The following is a 20720-nucleotide window of genomic DNA, read 5'->3' on the forward strand; positions in this document are numbered from 1 at the left end:
CAGATTTGAACCTTGTCAGCTCGGGGGTTTGAACTTGCAACCTTCCAGTTACTAGTCCAACGCTCTAACCACTAGGCTACCCTGCTGCCCCACTTCTCCACAAAGTCCTATTTCCTGGGTTGGATTACCTTTACTTCTCCAGAGAGAGACAGAGAGAAAAATACTAGGATAGAGAAAGGCAGGAAAACACTAGTTGGGAGAAGGGGAGCGAGAGAATATATAGAGAGAGGCTAGTAAGGAGGAGCAGAGTGAGAGAAACAGAGAGATAGAGAATGCTGAATGGAATTGACAGAGAGAGAGAGAGAGATAGAGAGCGAAAGAGAGCGCGAGCGAGAGGAAGAGAGAGAGAGATCAATAGTTCATTTCCACAGCAACCAGTGAACGGTGACACTACAGGGGCCACATCAAGGGACACTCACACTGGAGGTCCCGGGTCAGCTTTCCCCGGTCTCTCAAAGCAGCCCCGATAGTACTCACTCCTCACACTGCAGGTCCTGGGTCAGTTTCCCCCGGTCTCTGAAGCAGCCCAGCGAGTGCATGCTGTCCAGCACATCAGGGTCCAGCTCGGTCAGCGACACGATCCTCTTCACACACACACGCCTGGGAGGAGGCTGCTCCGGGCACGGCTCGTTACGACCACCACTGGCAGGGGGAGAGATACGGAAAGGGGGAAAAGCGAGAGATAGAGGGAAAGACAGACGGCGGGGAGAGAGGTCGGATGAGTAGAGAGTTCCGTGAAAACGGACACATACACGAGCAACATGTAAGAACTATCCAACAGACTGTCTTGGTTTTAGTCTCCTGTTCGGAGAGAAGAAGACGATGATGAAGTGGTGAGAGACAACAGAGTACAACGGGGTGAGTGTACTTACAGATACCAGGAGTGTTTTTGTATGGCTTCTAGCTGTAAAAGAACACAGACGCAGCCAGTTAGTTACCCACACAGTACGCCTACTATGTCTAGTCAGTACCGTGAGTCTCTCTCCTCCCCTCTCCTACTACGTCTAGTCAGTACCGTGAGTCTCTGTCTACCCCTTTCCTACTACGTCTAGTCAGTACCATGAGTCTCTCTCCTCCCCACTCCTACTACGTCTAGTCAGTACCGTGAGTCTCTGTCTACCCCTCTCCTACTACGTCTAGTCAGTACCGTGAGTCTCTGTCTACCCCTCTCCTACTACGTCTAGTCAGTACCGTGAGTCTCTCTCCTCCCCTCTCCTACTACGTCTAGTCAGTACCGTGAGTCTCTATCTACCCCTCTCCTACTACGTCTAGTCAGTACCGTGAGTCTCTGTCTACCCCTCTCCTACTACGTCTAGTCAGTACCGTGAGTCTCTGTCTACCCCTCTCCTACTACGTCTAGTCAGTACCGTGAGTCTCTCTCCTCCCCTCTCCTACTACGTCTAGTCAGTACCGTGAGTCTCTATCTACCCCTCTCCTACTACGTCTAGTCAGTACCGTGAGTCTCTGTCTACCCCTCTCCTACTACGTCTAGTCAGTACCGTGAGTCTCTGTCTACCCCTCTCCTCCCCTCTCCTACTACGTCTAGTCAGTACCGTGAGTCTCTGTCTACCCCTCTCCTCCCCTCTCCTACTACGTCTAGTCAGTACCGTGAGTCTCTCTCCTCCCCTCTCCTACTACGTCTAGTCAGTACCGTGAGTCTCTCTCCTCCCCTCTCCTACTACGTCTAGTCAGTACCGTGAGTCTCTGTCTACCCCTCTCCTCCCCTCTCCTACTACGTCTAGTCAGTACCGTGAGTCTCTCTCCTCCCCTCTCCTACTACGTCTAGTCAGTACCGTGAGTCTCTGTCTACCCCTCTCCTCCCCTCTCCTACTACGTCTAGTCAGTACCGTGAGTCTCTGTCTACCCCTCTCCTACTACTTCTAGTCAGTACCGTGAGTCTCTGTCTACCCCTCTCCTACTACGTCTAGTCAGTACCGTGAGTCTCTATCTACCCCTCTCCTACTACGTCTAGTAAGTACCGTGAGTCTCTGTCTACCCCTCTCCTCCCCTACTACGTCTAGTCAGTACCGTGAGACTCTCTCCTCCCCTCTCCTACTACGTCTAGTCAGTACCGTGAGTCTCTGTCTACCCCTCTCCTCCCCTACTACGTCTAGTCAGTACCGTGAGACTCTCTCCTCCCCTCTCCTACTACGTCTAGTCAGTACCGTGAGTCTCTATCTACCCCTCTCCTACTACGTCTAGTCAGTACCGTGAGACTCTCTCCTCCCCTCTCCTACTACGTCTAGTCAGTACCGTGAGTCTCTGTCTACCCCTCTCCTACTACGTCTAGTAAGTACCGTGAGTCTCTGTCTACCCCTCTCCTACTACGTCTAGTCAGTACCGTGAGTCTCTGTCTACCCCTCTCCTACTACGTCTAGTCAGTACCGTGAGTCTCTGTCTACCCCTCTCCTACTACGTCTAGTCAGTACCGTGAGTCTCTCTCCTCCCCTCTCCTACTACGTCTAGTCAGTACCGTGAGTCTCTATCTACCCCTCTCCTACTACGTCTAGTCAGTACCGTGAGTCTCTGTCTACCCCTCTCCTACTACGTCTAGTCAGTACCGTGAGTCTCTCTCCTCCCCTCTCCTACTACGTCTAGTCAGTACCGTGAGTCTCTATCTACCCCTCTCCTACTACGTCTAGTCAGTACCGTGAGTCTCTATCTACCCCTCTCCTACTACGTCTAGTCAGTGCCGTGAGTCTCTGTCTACCCCTCTCCTCCCCTCTCCTCCCCTCTCCTACTATGTCTAGTCAGTACCGTGAGTCTCTCTCCTCCCCTCTCCTACTACGTCTAGTCAGTACCGTGAGTCTCTCTCCTCCCCTCTCCTACTACATCTAGTCAGTACCGTGAGTCTCTGTCTACCCCTCTCCTACTATGTCTAGTCAGTACCGTGAGTCTCTGTCTACCCCTCTCCTACTACGTCTAGTCAGTACCGTAAGTCTCTGTCTACCCCTCTCCTACTACGTCTAGTCAGTACCATGAGTCTCTGTCTACCCCTCTCCTAATACGTCTAGTCAGTACTGTGAGTCTCTCTCCTCCCCTCTCCTACTACGTCTAGTCGGTACCGTGAGTCTCTGTCTACCCCTCTCCTACTACGTCTAGTCGGTACCGTGAGACTCTCTCCTCCCCTCTCCTACTACGTCTAGTCAGTACCGTGAGTCTCTCTCCTCCCCTCTCCTACTACGTCTAGTCAGTACAGTGAGTCTCTGTCTACCCCTCTCCTCCCCTACTACGTCTAGTCAGTACCGTGAATCTCTGTCTACCCCTGTCCTACTACGTCTAGTCAGTACCGTGAGTCTCTGTCTACCCCTGTCCTACTACGTCTAGTCAGTACCGTGAGTCTCTGTCTACCCTTGTCCTACTACGTCTAGTCAGTACCGTGAGTCTCTGTCTACCCCTCTCCTACTACGTCTAGTAAGTACCGTGAGTCTCTGTCTACCCCTCTCCTCCCCTACTACGTCTAGTAAGTACCGTGAGTCTCTGTCTACCCCTCTCCTACTACGTCTAGTCAGTGCCGTGAGTCTCTGTCTACCCCTCTCCTCCCCTCTCCTACTACGTCTAGTAAGTACCGTGAGTCTCTGTCTACCCCTCTCCTCCCCTACTACGTCTAGTAAGTACCGTGAGTCTCTGTCTACCCCTCTCCTACTACGTCTAGTCAGTGCCGTGAGTCTCTGTCTACCCCTCTCCTCCTACGTCTAGTAAGTACCGTGAGTCTCTGTCTACCCCTCTCCTACTACGTCTAGTCAGTGCCGTGAGTCTCTGTCTACCCCTCTCCTCCCCTCTCCTACTACGTCTAGTCAGTACCGTGAGTCTGTCTTCCCCTCTCCTACTACGTCTAGTCAGTGCCGTGAGTCTCTGTCTACCCCTCTCCTCCCCTCTCCTACTACGTCTAGTCAGTACCGTGAGTCTCTGTCTTCCCCTCTCCTACTACGTCTAGTCAGTACCGTGAGTCTCTGTCTTCCCCTCTCCTACTACGTCTAGTCAGTACCGTGAGTCTCTGTCTACCTCTCTCCTACTACGTCTAGTCAGTACCGTGAGTCTCTGTCTACCCCTCTCCTACTACGTCTAGTCAGTGCCGTGAGTCTCTGTCTACCCCTCTCCTCCCCTACTACGTCTAGTCAGTACCGTGAGTCACTCTCTTCCTCACCCCTCTCTCTCTACCCCTCTCCTCCCCTCTCCTCCCCCGTACCGTGAGTCTCTTGTCAGGGTTGACCTGGATCATTCCTTTGAGCAGGGCCTGGCAGTCTGGGGGGATGAAGTGGGGCATGTGGAACACCCCACTCTTCACCTTCTCAAGGAGCTGGCGCAGGTTGTCATGGTCAAAGGGTAGAGCTCCCTACACACACACACACACACACACACACACAGGAGAGGAGAGAGGGGAGTTACAGAGCGAGAGACATTGAGGGGAAGAAAGAGATGGAGGGAGAGGTTCTTACCACCAGCAGTGCAAAGAGGATGACTCCACAGCTCCACACATCTGCCCTGCGACCGTCATACTTCTCCCCCTGCAATGCAAGAGGATGGCAGGACACTCAAGGAGAATAAAACCGATCCACTGTTCATTCATGCAGTACAGAGACACAGAGATTGTGGGTGTACGTCTGACCTCCACAGACGCACAGAGAGAAGGGAACTTACTCGGATAACTTCTGGACACGCGTAGTGAGGAGATCTGTCATCGTTCAGAAGAAAGAAAAGACAGTTCTTAACATGTTTTATTTATTTAACCAGGCAAGTCAGTTAAGAACAAATTCTTATTTACAATAACGGCCTACCGGGGAACAATGGGTTAACTGCCTTGTTCAGGGGCAGAACGACAGACTTTTACCTTGTTAGCTCGGGGATTCGATCCAGCAACCTTTCGGTTACTAGTCCAATGCTCTAACCACTAGGCTACCTGCCGTCCCCAAAATACTGTACGTCTTACACACACACACACGCAGGAACACACACACACTGTACTCACCCACAGCTGGTCTCTAGCAGGCTGTCTCCCACCTGTAGGGAAGCCATGCCGAAGTCAGCGATGCGGATGTTGTTCTTCTCATCCAGGAGCAGGTTCTCAGGCTTCAGGTCTCTATGACTACACACACACACACACACACACACAGGTTAGAGAAACAGGTCTGTTCTCTTCATTGACGTTTTTCACCTCTCTAGAGTTTAAACTGGATTGATTTGACATAGTGGCTGTATATATATTGCTCTGACCATATAGAGTGACAGTGTACAAACAGACTGACCAGGTGAATCCGGGTGAAATCTATGATCCCTTATTCATGTCACTTGTTAAATCCACTTCAATCAGTGTAGAGGAAGGGGAGGAGACGGGTGAAATAATAATTTTTAAGTCTTGAGACAATTGAGACATGGATTGTGTGTGTGCACCATTCAGAGGCTGAATAATGGGCAAGACAAAATATTTAAGTGCCTTTGAACAGGGTATGGTAGTAGGTGCCAGGTGCAACAGTTCCAGTGTTCCAAGAACTGCAAAGCTGCTGGGTTTTTCACACTCAACAGTTTCCCATGTGTGTCAAGAATGGTCGACCACCCTAAGGACATCCAGCCAACTAGACAACTGTGGGCATTGGAGTCAACATGGGCCAGCATCCCTGTGGAATGCATTCAACACCTTGTAGAGATCATGCCATGATGTACTGAGGCTGTTCTGAGGCCAAAAGGTGTAGGGGGGCAACTCAATATTAGGAAGGTGTTTGTAATGTTTGGTATACTCAGTGTATATACTGCATTGCTGTAGTGTCTGACCATATAGAGTGACTGTGTACATATTGTTGTATACAGCATATTACTGTAGTGTCTGACCATATAGAGTGACTGTATATATTTCTGTAGTGTCTGACCATATAGAGTGACTGTGTACAAATTGCTGCATACAGGATATTGCTGTAGTGTCTGACCATATAGAGTGACTGTGTACATATTGTTGTATACAGTATATGACTGTAGTGTGTGACCATATAGAGTGACTGTGTATACACTTCTGTAGTGTCTGACAATATAGAGTGACTGTGTATATATTTCTGTAGTGTCTGACCATATAGAGTGACTGTGTATATATTTCTATAGTGTCTGACCATATAGAGTGACTGTGTATATATTTCTGTAGTGTCTGAACATATAGAGTGACTGTGTATATATTTCTGTAGTGTCTGAACATAGAGTGACTGTGTATATATTTCTGTAGTGTCTGACCATATAGAATGACTATGTACATGTTTCTGTAGTGTCTGACCATATAGAGTGACTCTGTATATACTGCTGTAGTGTCTGACCATATAGAGTGACTGTGTATATACTTCTGTAGTGTCTGACCATATAGAGTGACTGTGTATATATTTCTGTAGTGTCTGACCATATAGAGTGACTGTGTATATATTTCTGTAGTGTCTGACCATATAGAGTGACTGTGTACATACTGCTGTATACAGTATGGTGCTGTAGTGTCTGACCATATAGAGTGACTGTGTACATATTGCTGTATACAGTATATTGCTGTAGTGTCTGACCATATAGAGTGACAGTGTACATGTTGCTGTATACAGTATATTACCGTAGTGCCTGACCATATAGTGACTGTGTATATATTTCTGTAGTGCCTGACCATATAGAGTGACTGTGTATATATTTCTGTAGTGCCTGACCATATAGTGACTGTGTATATATTTCTGTAGTGTCTGACCATATAGAGTGACAGTGTACATGTTGCTGTATACAGTATATTACCGTAGTGCCTGACCATATAGAGTGACAGTGTACATGTTGCTGTATACAGTATATTACCGTAGTGCCTGACCATATAGTGACTGTGTACATAGTTCTGTAGTGCCTGACCATATAGTGACTGTGTACATAGTTCTGTAGTGTCTGACCATATAGAGTGAATGTGTACATAGTTCTGTAGTGTCTGACCACATAGAGTGACTGTGTATATATTGCTGTACTGTCTGACCATATAGTGACTGTGTATATATTTCTGTAGTGCCTGACCATATAGTGTCTGTGTACATAGTTCTGTAGTGTCTGACCATATAGAGTGAATGTGTACATAGTTCTGTAGTGTCTGACCACATAGAGTGACTGTGTATATATTGCTGTACTGTCTGACCATATAGTGACTGTGTATATATTTCTGTAGTGCCTGACCATATAGTGACTGTGTACATAGTTCTGTAGTGTCTGACCATATAGAGTGAATGTGTACATAGTTCTGTAGTGTCTGACCACATAGAGTGACTGTGTATATATTGCTGTAGTGTCTGACCATATAGAGTGACTGTGTATATGTTGCTGTATACAGTATATTATTGTAGTGTCTGGCCGTATAGAGTGACTGTGTATATATTTCTGTAGTGTCTGACAATATAGAGTGATTGTGTATATATTTCTGTAGTGTCTGACCATATAGAGTGACTGTGTACATACTGCTGTAGTGTCTGACCACATAGAGTGACTGTGTATATATTGCTGTAGTGTCTGACCATATAGAGTGACTGTGTATATATTTCTGTAGTGTCTGACCATTTAGAGTGACTGTGTATATATTGCTGTAGTGTCTGACCATATAGAGTGACTGTGTACATATTGCTGTAGTGTCTGACCATATAGAGTGACTGTGTACATATTGCTGTAGTGTCTGACCATATAGAGTGACTGTGTATATATTTCTGTAGTGTCTGACCACATAGAGTGACTGTGTATATATTGCTGTAGTGTCTGACCATATAGAGTGACTGTGTATATATTTCTGTAGTGTCTGACCATTTAGAGTGACTGTGTATATATTGCTGTAGTGTCTGACCATATAGAGTGACTGTGTACATATTGCTGTAGTGTCTGACCATATAGAGTGACTGTGTATATATTTCTGTAGTGTCTGACCATATAGAGTGACTGTGTACATATTGGTGTATACCGTATATTACTGTAGTGTCTGACCATATAGAGTGACTGTGTATATATTGTTGTATACAGTATATTACTGTAGTGTCTGACCATATAGAGTGACTGTGTGCATGTTGCTGTATACAGTATATTACTGTAGTGTCTGACCATATAGAGTGACTGTGTACATATTGCTGTAGTGTCTGACCATATAGAGTGACTGTGTATATATTACTGTAGTGTCTGACCACATAGAGTGACTGTGTAGATATTGCTGTAGTGTCTGACCATATAGAGTGACTGTTTATATATTTCTGTAGTGTCTGACCATATAGAGTGACTGTGTACATATTGCTGTAGTGTCTGACCATATAGAGTGACTGTGTACATATTGCTGTATACAGGATATTGCTGTAGTGTCTGACCATATAGAGTGACTGTGTACATATTGCTGTATACAGTATATTGCTGTAGTGTCTGACCATATAGAGTGACTGTGTATATATTGTTGTATACAGTATATTACTGTAGTGTCTGACCATATAGAGTGACTGTGTATATATTGTTGTATACCGTATATTACTGTAGTGTCTGACCATATAGAGTGACTGTGTACATATTGCTGTATACAGTATATTTCTGTAGTGTCTGACCATATAGAGTGACTGTGTACATATTGCTGTATACAGTATATTGCTGTAGTGTCTGACCATATAGAGTGACTGTGTATATATTACTGTAGTGTCTGACCATATAGAGTGACTGTGTATATATTGCTGTAGTGTCTGACCATATAGAGTGACTGTGTATATATTGCTGTAGTGTCTGACCATATAGAGTGACTGTGTATATATTGCTGTAGTGTCTGACCATATAGAGTGACTGTGTACATATTGCTGTAAACAGGATATTGATGTAGTGGCTGACCATATAGAGTGACTGTGTACATATTGCTGTATACAGGATATTACTGTAGTGTCTGACCATATAGAGTGACTGTGTATATATTGCTGTATACAGGATATTGTTGTACTGTCTGACCATATAGAGTGACTGTGTATATATTACTGTAGTCTCTGACCATATAGAGTGACTGTGTATTTATTACTGTAGTGTCTGACCATATAGAGTGACTGTGGCAGAAGTCCAGCGCTGAGATGATCTGTCTGAAGAACTTCCTGGCCTCTTTAGGCGTCAGTCTGCCCTTCTTCACCAGGTAGTCAAATAACTCTCCTCCTGAGACATGTTCCAACACCAGATACCTGGGAGGGAGGGAGGGAGGGAGGGAGGGAGGGAGGGAGGGAGGGAAAGGGAGGGAGGGAAAGGGAGGGAGGGAGGGAGGGAGGGAGGGAGGGAGGGAGGGAGGGAGGGAGGGAGGGAGGGAGGGAGGGAGGGAGGGAGGGAAAGGGAGGAATCAAATACTGTATGTTTCAGCATATAATAATAACAAACTAATTCCCCCACTGTACATGGTCATACTCTCACACACTTTGATGTGTACATGCTTAAACATGTATAGGCCTGTTCATAATGTCACACGTTCAGTACAGCACCAATTATCACTCACACATACGTGCGCGCACACACATACACATGCATGCACACACTCACGCACAGTATATTAGTATATTATTATATTATTGAGTTTTGGTATAGTAGAAGAGACAGGCAGAAAGAGAGGGAGAAAGAATGTGGGTGAGAAAAGAGGATAATATACTTACAGGTATTTGTTATTCTCATAAACATCATGCAGCTTCAGCACATGAGGGTGCTCTATTAGTTTTAGTATAGCTATCTCCCTCTCCACCTGGAGACAGAGAGAGAGAGAAAGAAGAGTTACGAACAGAGAGGAGAGAGAGAGAGGAGTTACGAACAGAGAGGAGAGAGAGAGAGAAGTTACGAACAGAGAGGAGAGAGAGAAGTTACGAACAGAAAGGAGAGAGAGGAGAGAGAGAGAGAAAGAGAGAGGAGTTACAAACAGTGAGGAGAGAGAGAGAGAGAGAGGAGTTGCAAACAGAGAGGAGAGAGAGAGAGAGAGAGAGAGAGGAGAGTTACAAACAGAGAGGAGAGAGAGGGAGAGAGAGTGCGAGAGAGAGGAGTTACAAACAGAGAGGAGAGAGAGAGAGAGAGAGAGGAGGTACGAACAGAGAGGAGGTAGAGAGTGAGAGGAGTTACGGACAGAGAGAGAGAGAGGGGGGGGGGGTACGAACAGCTAGGAACTAGAGAGAGAGAGGAGGTACGATCAAAGAGGAGAGAGAGAGAGAGAGGGGGGGTACGAACGGAGAGGAGGTAGAGAGAGGAGGTATGAACAAAGAGGAGAGCGAGAGAGAGAGAGATAGGAGGTACGAACAGAGAGGAATTAGAGAGAGAGAGAGAGAGAGAGAGAGGAGTTACGAACAGAGAGGAGAGAGGAGGTATGAATAGAGAGGAGAGAGAGAGAGGGGGGGTACGAATGGAGAGGAGGTAGAGAGAGAGGAGGTACGAACAGAGAGGAGGTAGAGAGAGAGAGAGAGAGAGAGAGAGAGAGAGAGAGAGAGGAGGTACGAACAGAGAGGAGGTAGAGAGAGGAGTTACGAACAGAGAGAGAGAGAGAGAGGGGTTACGAACGGAGAGGAGGAAGAGAGAGAGAAAAAGAGAGAGAGAGAGAGAGAGGAGGTACGAACAGAGAGGAGGTAGAGAGAGGAGTTACGAACAGAGAGAGAGAGAGAGAGGGGTTACGAACAGAGAGGAATTAGAGAGAGAGGGGAGGTACGAACAGAGAGGAGAGAGAGAGGGGGGGGTACGAACGGAGAGGAGGAAGAGAGAGAGAAAAAGAGAGAGAGCGAGGAGGAAGAGAGAGAGAGAGAGGGGGGAAGCACGAACAGAGAGGAGGTAGAGAGAGAGGAGGTGAGAACAGAGAGGAGAGAGAGAGAAAGAGAGAGAGAGAGAGAGAGAGAGAGAGAGAGAGAGAGAGAGAGAGAGGAGGTACGAACAGAGGAGAGAGAGAGAGCGAGAAAGAAGAGGTACGAACAGAGAGGAGGGAGAGAGAGAGAGAGGAAGTAGAGAGAGAGGAGGTACGAGAGAGAGGAGAGGTACGAACAGAGAGGAGAGAGAGAGAGAGAGAGAGAGAGAGAGAGAGAGAGAGAGAGAGAGAGAGCGAGAGAGAGAGAGAGAGAGAGGAGGTACGAACAGAGGAGAGAGAGAGAGAGAGAGGAGGTACAAACAGAGGAGAGAGAGAGAGAGAGAGAGAGAGAGAGAGAGAGGAGGTACAAACAGAGGAGAGAGAGCGAGCGAGATTGAGAGGAGATAAAGACAGCAGGAGCAAGTCCGGAAGCGAGAGATAGCAAGAGATCGATAGAGAGCGAGCGCCAGTGAGCGCATGTGACAGAAAGAGCTTGTGAACACACAGTGCATAGCCTATACACACACCTCTTCTACCCCAGAAGTAGAATACAAAAGAAGAACCAAAGAGGAAGAAGAAGCTGATGACATATTGGATGTCAAACTACATTCATTATTAACGACAGCACGCTGGCTGGTCTATATAATGTGCTCCTACAAATGCCTAATAGCAGGCTCATGGCTCTCTCTGTAGGCTACTGGACCTTCAGAAGGACAGACTCTGAGAGCCTCTGAGTCCCAATTGGCACCTTATTCGCCGTGAAGTGCACGCTGACGGGGAATACGGGTGCCATTTGGGACACAGGCAGCTTCTCTGGGCTCATACCTTCATGAGGACAGACTCAGACAGCTTCTCTCGGTTCACAATCTTTATGGCCACCTTCTGTCCCGTGATACAGTGGACTCCCAGCTTCACCAAACCTGAGAGAGAGAGAGAGAGAGAGAGAGAGAGAGAGAGAGAGAGAGAGAGAGAGAGAGAGAGAGAGAGAGAGAGAGAGAGAGAGAGAGAGAGAGAGAGAGAGAGAGAGAGAGAGAGAGAGAGAGAGAGAGAGAGAGAGAGAGAGAGAGAGAGAGAGAGAGAGAGAGAGAGAGAGAGAGAGAGAGAGAGAGAGAGAGAGAGAGAGAGAGAGAGAGAGAGAGAGAGAGAGAGAGAGAGAGAGAGAGAGAGAGAGGGCGGAGGAGGAGAGGAAATGGGGGGAGGGAGAGAGGGAGAGAGGGAGAGAAGGAGAGAGGGAGAGAGAGAGAGAGAGAGAGAGAGAGAGAGAGAGAGAGAGAGAGAGGGCGGAGGAGGAGAGGAAATGGGGGGAGGGAGAGAGGGAGAGAGGGAGAGAAGGAGAGAGGGAGGGCGTAGGAGGAGAGGAGATGGGGAGAGAGAGAAAAGCTTTGAGTTTGTCTCGTTCGTTTTGATTCTCCTTTACTTTCAACACGGCTCCATTCTCATTCACAACAAGTGAGCCAGAACCCATACAGGGGACACGGGTGGAGCATGGCCTCGCCCATACCATATCTACTTGACTAGGCAGAACCCAATGGCCTAATTCAGCGACTGCAGTCTACGCCGTCCTGTCTATGGTTCAACCAGTTCAATCAAACTAAGGCTACACCAGCCTGTTCTCAGCACTGACATCCGATACTCGCCAAAACCTCCACAATAAACCAAGCAATTTCAGTCTTCTCCATCGATGTCCATTCATGCCAGCTGGTCAGTCTACACAGGTCTGAACGAGTCTACCGAGGGACAGATTCCCAGACCAGGATTAAGTCTACTCCTAGATTAAAAAAGCTCCAGTGGGGAGAGAGTGTTGTTTTAGTCCAGGAATAGAGAACAGGCTCAATCTGAGCGCGGTACATCTGCCCTTATTAGATCAGTTCAATCTGCTAGTCCAAGTCTCCGCTGTCGAGGGGCCTACTTTACTCTGGCCTCCGCCTCCGTCACTTCGCTCCAATATGAAGGTATTTACCAGACACAAATGAAACCTAATCCTGGATTTAAAACGCTGTTTCAATGGAGAATGACGATTCCCTTTAGCCCTGGACTAGGCTTAATCTGTGACCGGTTAGTTAGTTAGTTAGTTAGTTAGTTAGTTAGTTAGTTAGACTTCAGAGCACCAGGAGATTAAAGATACCGAGATCGGCCAGACTGTGTCCAACCCCTGTACTGTTACTGTCAATGAGACGCACGCCTCAGAGACACATGGATTCATTCCTGAAGGACACAGACACCATACACAAACAAGCAGACAACACGCACACGGCTACTCTCACAACAACAAAAAAAAACATTACATGCAACATCATACACACGTAAAAGCTGTGATCGCATGCTTGACATTACTGATCCCGGATATTTGCAAATGGCAAGACTATCGGGGCATATCGGCCCGTTCGTGTGAGTTGCTTGCACTACTGTGACATACATCACATACACACACATATTAATACTGAGGACATCATGTCCAGGCGCACATAGAGCGGACTCTTTAGACAACCAATTGTATTTCTCGGCCTAATATACATCAATAGTTACAGACGTGACTATTTTAATCTACCATGCATTGATAATAACAGCTTTTGCGCATGGTGATGAGTTTAAAGGGAGCGGTGGAAGTACACTTACCCGTCTGCCCCTTCCCAAGGGTTTTCTCCAACCGGTAAGGCCCGACGTATTGGGCCGACTGGCCTACGGACAGCTCCTTGCTTGTCATGATGTCCGTGCGTTGAAAGCGAAATGATATGATGATAAGGAGATCAACTCACAGTTTTTTTCAGGAGGAATGTATAGCTGTCGGTCCTGGCGGCAGAACGGCTCCGCGGTAATAACATTACAGACGCCTAGCGATGTTGTCACAGGGAGGAATGGAGAGAGCGGTTGTAGTCGTGATGACAATATCGTGGCCTATAGTCTCGGCAGGGCTACTCCCGTGCACTTGCCCTTTTCTATGCGGCTATTGCATACATTTTCCGTCATATAAATTCGGTAAACTCAAGTTTATTATCAACGACCGTGAATTGACTAAACAGGAATGAAACAAGGGGACGTTAGAAAGTGGAAGAGGGAAACTCGTACGGAGATTTTGACAGGTGCATATTTGAGAAGTCCAAAATAACGGAAGTTATTATGAATTACAATTATTATTAACAATAGACGTAATAAATGTGTCCTATTGTTCATATTGGTATAGACAGATAGATGTAAGCAGCTGGAATAGCCTATCAAAAACTATTTCATCAGATAGGCTCAATTTAACGGCTAGATTGCACACAATTCTGCACCTCATAGCCTACACCCGATGCTGTCATAAGTGATCCTTATAATAACATAATAACGACATTTGTAAAGAATCTTATCATCGTAACATATTTGTGTCTTCCTCCACCTCTTTTTGTCTCATTTTGGTATGTAGACTATCTCTGCTCCGTCCTTCAGGCTATATGAATAGTAATTTTCCGTTATAGCCTCAGAGGGGTGGTTTTCCCAATATCCGGTGCACTCTTCGGATTATCCCAGGGCCTGGTATCAGGAAATAGAGGGTAACAGAGCGTCAAAACAGCCACCCTGCTATCCGCACCCGTTCGGACTAGCCTAGACTTCTCTCAATCTGTATTCCCCCAGTCAACGTCTGTCAACAATTTCACTTTGCGTTTCTGTTCAGACCAAAATGTTATTTTTCTTTCGAGAAATAATCGTTTTCTCTATTTATGTGAAACGCTCGATTGGATGGTTGTAATACATCGTGGTTCTACAAAAAAAAAAAAAAAAAGCATATTTAGCTGGCGTAGTACTCTCCTCCCTCCCTCTTTCTTTCCCGTGCACTCTCCCCTCCCTCCCTCGCCGTCTATGGACATATCACACCATCCCCGCTCGCGCTCCTGTCGCGGCTGGTTCCAAGAATCATCCTTCACCGGCGTCCTTGTGCAGAAAGATGCAGCTTCAAAAGCGATTCGAAAAATATCTGCTTGTCTGTCGAAGTTCTTTGCATCCACAATCCATCACGGGATAGCCTCCCTTCTGGCCGCAAAAAAACACGTTATTTTTTTCTCTCTCCCCTCTTCTTCTCCTCCTCATACGATACGGCAGCATCAGCATCCGGGTTCCGTTCCGCCCCCCCCCCCCCCCTTCTTTTCTCTCCTCCACCCCATCCTTTTCCCCCGTCTGCCTCTCCTTAAAATATGCTTTCCGTCGCCTCCTGTTCGCTCACCTACTTCTGTACTCAAACACACCAACTTTTGAAGGGCTGAGGGGGAAACACATGAAAATACCCTTTCCGACATCTAATAGTGTAAAGAAAAGAAGATGCACTTGTTGTTGAATGTTCTTGTAGAATAGTATAGAATAACAAACCGATTAATTTACTTCCTTTTAATAGTTTTTGTACGTCCCTCTTTGGTCCATTTCCACGTCTTTCTTATTTCATCCCAGGCAACACAAAATGTAATACGGTCATTTACAAGTGTTTAACTAAAAGTATGTTTCTCTTGATCTAGCCTATTGATTGGTCAAATCAGACAGATATATATTATTCATCTCACGCGTGTCTAGTTTCTCTCATTAGATGCATGAACAGTCTTAGCGAATGGATACCAATAGCCATTAATAATAGGCTAATAGGCATAGCATGTTGCCACACCGTCATGCAGTTCCGCGTTTGTACAAAGGGTGTAGTACTTGCTCATAGCGCTGACTTGGCAGAAAGTAATTTACAATATTAATTTCATTGCATGACTTAATGAGATAATTTTTTATTGATTTATTGGCCCAATTGTTATTATTTGAGATGATGGACTTATTATTAGTGACACAGTGGATCGTTTACAGTGTGTGAATATAATGATACTTTGTGTGAAATACATGGACTGACAACATCAAATTCCTACCTATACCATATGGCCTGTATACGTTTGAGTGGGCAGAAGGTGCACATTTATTTTTACTGCAGTTCTCTTCATAACCACCAGGAGTCAGACTATATGAACAGGCAGATGACATGAAGGTGTAATTCAGTGGTCACCAAATGGTCGATCTGCAGTTGATTCAGAAGCCCTGCGCACCAGGGCTGCATTCCCAACACGAATTAAATTATGGGGCGTTTCAGGTCCGAAGAGAAAATAATTGTACACTCGCAGACCCCGTTAAAAACGAGGGCTGAGGGGCTTACGTTGCAAACTTCCCTTGCTTGGCTAATCATTTGGACCGACGACAAATATGGCCACGGGGATTCCCCCAAGGGCTGAGGGTTTAGGCCCGAGGGCTGTCTACTTTGAGTTTGAAACGCAGCCCAGGTAGGTAAAGTGTCTCCATTTGGAACCATTCAATTTGTCTGAAAACACAAACTCGCCCTATCAGGCGAACCGGCAGATCTGTGGCTAAATCGAGTGCGCCTACTGTTGCTGGCCAATTGGATTGCTCAAATCACCGTGCCAACAGCTTCGAAGACCCGGCAACAGCGAAGTTTGATTTCATGACTTTTAAAAACATGACCAGAGAGACCGTCAAATAATACAGCAAATAGCTGCTGTTTTTATGAGTAAGTTTTGATTCGGCACTGTAAACACAGTTATTAATCACTATTACAAAATATAAAACGGCAGATGCAATGGATGAGTAGCCAAGTGTATAGATAGCCCAGCGTTTGTATTATTGTATTGTATTGTATTATAGCAGCTTATGTCTATTTTAATATCAATGAATATTTCACTTTCTCTGGTCATAGATGCGGCTCGAGTTTCGCCATCAGGTGGAAGACGGTGTCCGCTCTTTGCTCAGTCTAACGGGAGGAGAGGAACCGAAGGAGAGAGCAGTGACCGTCAGAGGTGGACCCTCTGCTGCTATCTCCCTACCTCCGCTGAGACTAATGCCGTGTTCAAAACTGGGCATTTTTTAAATCTTCTACTTCAGTGCGTTCAAGACAACTGGGTTCTCGGGAGAAAAAAAACTAGATCAGACTGGGAATAAATAGTTTTGAACGGTCATCCAACTCGGAATTTCAAGACGGAAACTCAGGCATCTTTTCTAGAGCTCCGCAAGGCACATCAGTCCGGTAAAATAAAAAATGGTCTGAGAAGAACATCGCTGGCATATATGGCCAATATGCTGTGTTAATCCGTTAGGCCTACTGCACAAACCGAATTCCTACAGAACTGATTGAGTTTGAGTTTATTTTTTACAGGGACAGTGCACATTAATCAACGTTTCAGTAAAAGTGCCGGTTTTAGTCAGCCTGCTAATTTCAACCGCAGTCCCTGGGCAGGTAAAAACAATTACAATATAGACAATCATTGAGCAGTGAGCACACGCAGAGCAACATAGGACAAGCAAGACATAGCATACACGCAGAGCAACATAGGACAAGCAAGACGTAGCATACAGATAGAGCAACATAGAACAAAAAGCAGCAAGACAAAATTCATAAAAGCAACAAAGTGTTTCCACACCTCACAGACAACAGACAACATGGAAAGTGGCAATACACAGCTAGGGATTATGATCACAAACCTGATTGACCTTTAGCAATGTCTTCATGCATTTTGTGAAAGTGTGATAGGTGGTGCAGTTATGTGTGTCTGGTGGCATAACTGTTTTATTAGGTTAATATAAATAATATGTAAGTCATGTTTTGAGGTTGGTGACCACTGGTGTAATTGATTGAAGTCTTCTTATTCCCTGTGTATCCACAGACAGTAATAAATTAATCCTGTTAGTGTCTTTACAACGAATCCTTCTCAACAACCGATAGAGTTCAGACTGTTGACCAGTCAGGTCAAGCAGCAGGTAACCTAGTGGTTTGAGCATTGGGCCAGTAACCAAAAGGTTGCTGGATTGAATCCCTGAGCGGACAAGGTAAAAATAACTGTTGTTCTAGGTCTGAACAAGGCAGTTAACCCATTGTTCCTCGGTACGCCGTCATTGTAAATAAGAATGTGTTCTTAACTGACTTGCCTAGTTAAATAAAGTTTTTTTTTTTTTAAGCTTGGTGTAGGCTACTACTATGTGCCCTAATAGACCAGCGGGGAGCTTAAAATGGTACCTACCACATACACTACCACCTCCCAGTAGGGCTGAGCAGTATACTGTATTTTACGATATACCAGTATTGACGCATGGATCGGTTTGAGTTTTTACTTGACCTTCTATAACGGTATTTGAATGTTTGGTTTGTTATATGTGATAAGCCGTGTTTAACGTCCATTTTTATAATTTACTTCGCTTACTTGAGTCATCCCTCTCCGCTCTCCCCCTATGCCGCTTTCCACACAGAACTAGCCCCGCCCCCTGTCACTCAACGAGCGCATGTGTTGCGCTCAATCTGCACCGTCAATGCAGCGCATTGCAACAATGTTGTTTTCGCTTTTCCCTCTTCATATAAATCCAGTAGTATTCTATAATTACACTATTAGTATGTTTCTTACATCTGCAAACAGCTAGTTTGTCTGTTCTTAGCAAGTTGGGCCTACATCTTGTTAGCCGATAATGCTAATCGCTAGGTAGCTAGCTAATACATGTACTGAGTCGGAGCAAACATAATTACTTATACAGCCTGATAATAGCAGTGATGATGTAGACCTAAATCAGCATGTTGTTTGCGCAACAGTACCTTCTAAATCAAAGAGGAATACAAAAAGCATTAATGTGTTAGCTACATGAACTAGCCAAGTGAAAACACACAATGTAGCCAAAGATTATAGGGTTCCCTAGGAAGCATTTATCAACAACTTGGTTCCTAAAAAAAAAACATTTTGGTTCCTACCCTATCACAATAACTCCTCCCTGGCATTTTCATTCGCCTTCATGTCAAACAACACTATTCAAAGTGCCCACTATCATATTCTAACTATGAATTAGAATAATAATTATATGTCCATGATTCCAACATTTCACCTAAGTTTTTGCTCCAAATCACAAGTCAAATGGCTATTGCAACATTAGGTACAAAATACGTTTGAGATTGTTTGCCCATATCGTGCAGCCCTACATGGCAGTGTGGAAATGATCTCAAATGAGTGCAGGAAATGCAGAAATGTATGAAAATGCAAAAAAATATATATATTGGGTTGAAGTTGAATTGAACAGTATAAAACAATCAGAATGGAGAAGGACCCATTGAAATCATGTAGAATGTATGTGTTGCCACCCCGAGGTCATGCACTACTTATAAAGACATTTTAGAAATGTTATAGTTTAAAAACATAAAATATCGTCAACATTTCTTTAAAATAGCGTGATATGATATTTTGTCCATATCGCCCAGCACTACCTCCCAGTAACGTGGGCTCCCCGCGTCTTTATCCCCAGTCAAGTCAAGCAAGTGTACTACTGTTTACCCCTATCCCTTTTAAAGTCCCGGGGGAAAGTTGACCAGCGGGCGGTTTAAATGATATTGTAATGAAACAGCAGGGAGCAGGTCTCGAACCCTCGACCTTCTAGCCCGAGGTCTGGCGCGCTATCGATTGTGCCGCAAAAGCATGCTCGTGCGGCAGAGTCGATTTCGTTACAGTATGTATCCCCGTCCACATAGACCATCCCACCCCTTCTCAACGCCCCCTTCCCATATGCCTCCCTGACACATAACTCTGGGATGAACCGAAATATCTCCTCCCTCAGTAAAATTCCATTCAGGCATAGGAGTCCCACTGAAGATCCAGGGGTCCAGTGAGGTTAGAGTAAATATGTCTGGATTGAGCGCTGTCCTACGGGGTATACGAAGCAAGTTAGATCTACTCAGGTTTTTTTTAAAGCTAACCAGCTTCAGTTAGCTTCACCTTCCAATTCAGGCTTCATCCTTACTACGACGGTGGATATTGCGCGGCCACCTGCCGCTAACCCTAGCATGTTGCACATGGCTAATCAAACGCCGAACTCTTCGTTGAGACAATGCTGAAACGTCAATCCATGGGCGAGTCAGTGCCACATTTTAATTTGTGCCGTAATTAAAACGAATCTTTATTTTATTTCTTATCCTTAATGCTGACTTGTCTGCTTATCAATGCACACCTTTTTTCCCCATTCCTTAAGTCATACTGTGCGTGAAGTTTAAAATGTATTCCGTCATTACTACATTTGCAAAGTTATATATTGTAAAAAAAAAATTACACAAAACATTTGATTAATACAATATTGAATCAGTCTTCCTCAAATCAAGGGTAGATGATGCAATCTTTGCAAGAGGGAGGCAATCTGATTTCAAATGGTTCTCAACTCATGGTCCAGACATTTCATTCAGGGTAAGTGGAGTTAGCCTGCCCCGGAGCTGGTTAGTTCTGAAGGATATGTTGCCATAGAAATTTACCTGGCTATCCCAAGTTGACCAAAGTTGCCTTGTTAACTCCTCAAACCTGTTTCATAGGATACCCCTCAGGGTGAGTGGTTTGTGTGTCAGGAGGGGGGGGGGGTAGTAAAGGTATGTTCTTTCACATGGAACATTCCGGGGAAAGAAGTTGTTACACACACACACCCTCTATCCCTCACATGCAAGTACAGTCCCACCACCTACATGGCAATATCTCCTCTCCCATACAGTTCACACATGCATACTAACCCTAATCCATAGCTAGTGTTTCTCCTTTCTCACACACGCCGTTCAGAGCATTTAACTCACATTTACAGATATCAAATCACAAGAGATAGTCTAAGACTTCATGGTCTGGCGTCCACATGTGGCGCTCCTAGTTATGTGTTGTGCTATGTCCCACTGCCCAGCCCCCTTCACACTCATACCTTCCTTACATCACACATTCCTTGCATGCGGTCCCATCTCTCTCCCCCATCAGCTGTCTGATTCTGGAGCCCCGTGGGTTAGATTGACACTTTCATGTACTCACACCCCAATTATCCTTGGAGTCTACTCACACACACACCATAGAAAGTGTGTGTCATACCTTCCTGAACCCAACCTCACCCACCTCTGGGCCTTCAGCCAATCTGCAGGACAAACACATAT

General features: G+C 45.6%; 1 protein-coding gene across 3 annotated transcripts in view; it reads right to left on the minus strand.

Annotated features, from left to right (window-relative positions):
- The window catches only part of si:dkey-16p21.7 (serine/threonine-protein kinase BRSK2), a 29820-nt gene extending 14944 nt beyond the window's left edge, over window positions 1-14876 (minus strand). For all 3 annotated transcript variants that reach the window (XM_036938034.1, XM_036938033.1, XM_036938032.1), the window contains exons 1-10: window positions 13403-14876; window positions 11612-11706; window positions 9627-9712; window positions 9027-9167; window positions 4970-5086; window positions 4642-4675; window positions 4440-4508; window positions 4190-4336; window positions 873-904; window positions 478-642 (exon numbers count right to left, since the gene is read on the minus strand). In XM_036938034.1, the coding sequence (XP_036793929.1) occupies window positions 478-642; window positions 873-904; window positions 4190-4336; window positions 4440-4508; window positions 4642-4675; window positions 4970-5086; window positions 9027-9167; window positions 9627-9712; window positions 11612-11706; window positions 13403-13490 (974 nt within the window). In that variant the 5' untranslated portion in view covers window positions 13491-14876. The remainder of the gene's footprint in view (window positions 1-477; window positions 643-872; window positions 905-4189; window positions 4337-4439; window positions 4509-4641; window positions 4676-4969; window positions 5087-9026; window positions 9168-9626; window positions 9713-11611; window positions 11707-13402) is intronic.
- Between the last annotated feature and the right edge of the window lie 5844 nt (window positions 14877-20720).

The sequence above is a fragment of the Oncorhynchus mykiss genome, chromosome 12 (assembly GCF_013265735.2).
Source record: "Oncorhynchus mykiss isolate Arlee chromosome 12, USDA_OmykA_1.1, whole genome shotgun sequence".
In the NCBI taxonomy this organism is placed as follows: Eukaryota; Metazoa; Chordata; class Actinopteri; order Salmoniformes; family Salmonidae; genus Oncorhynchus; species Oncorhynchus mykiss.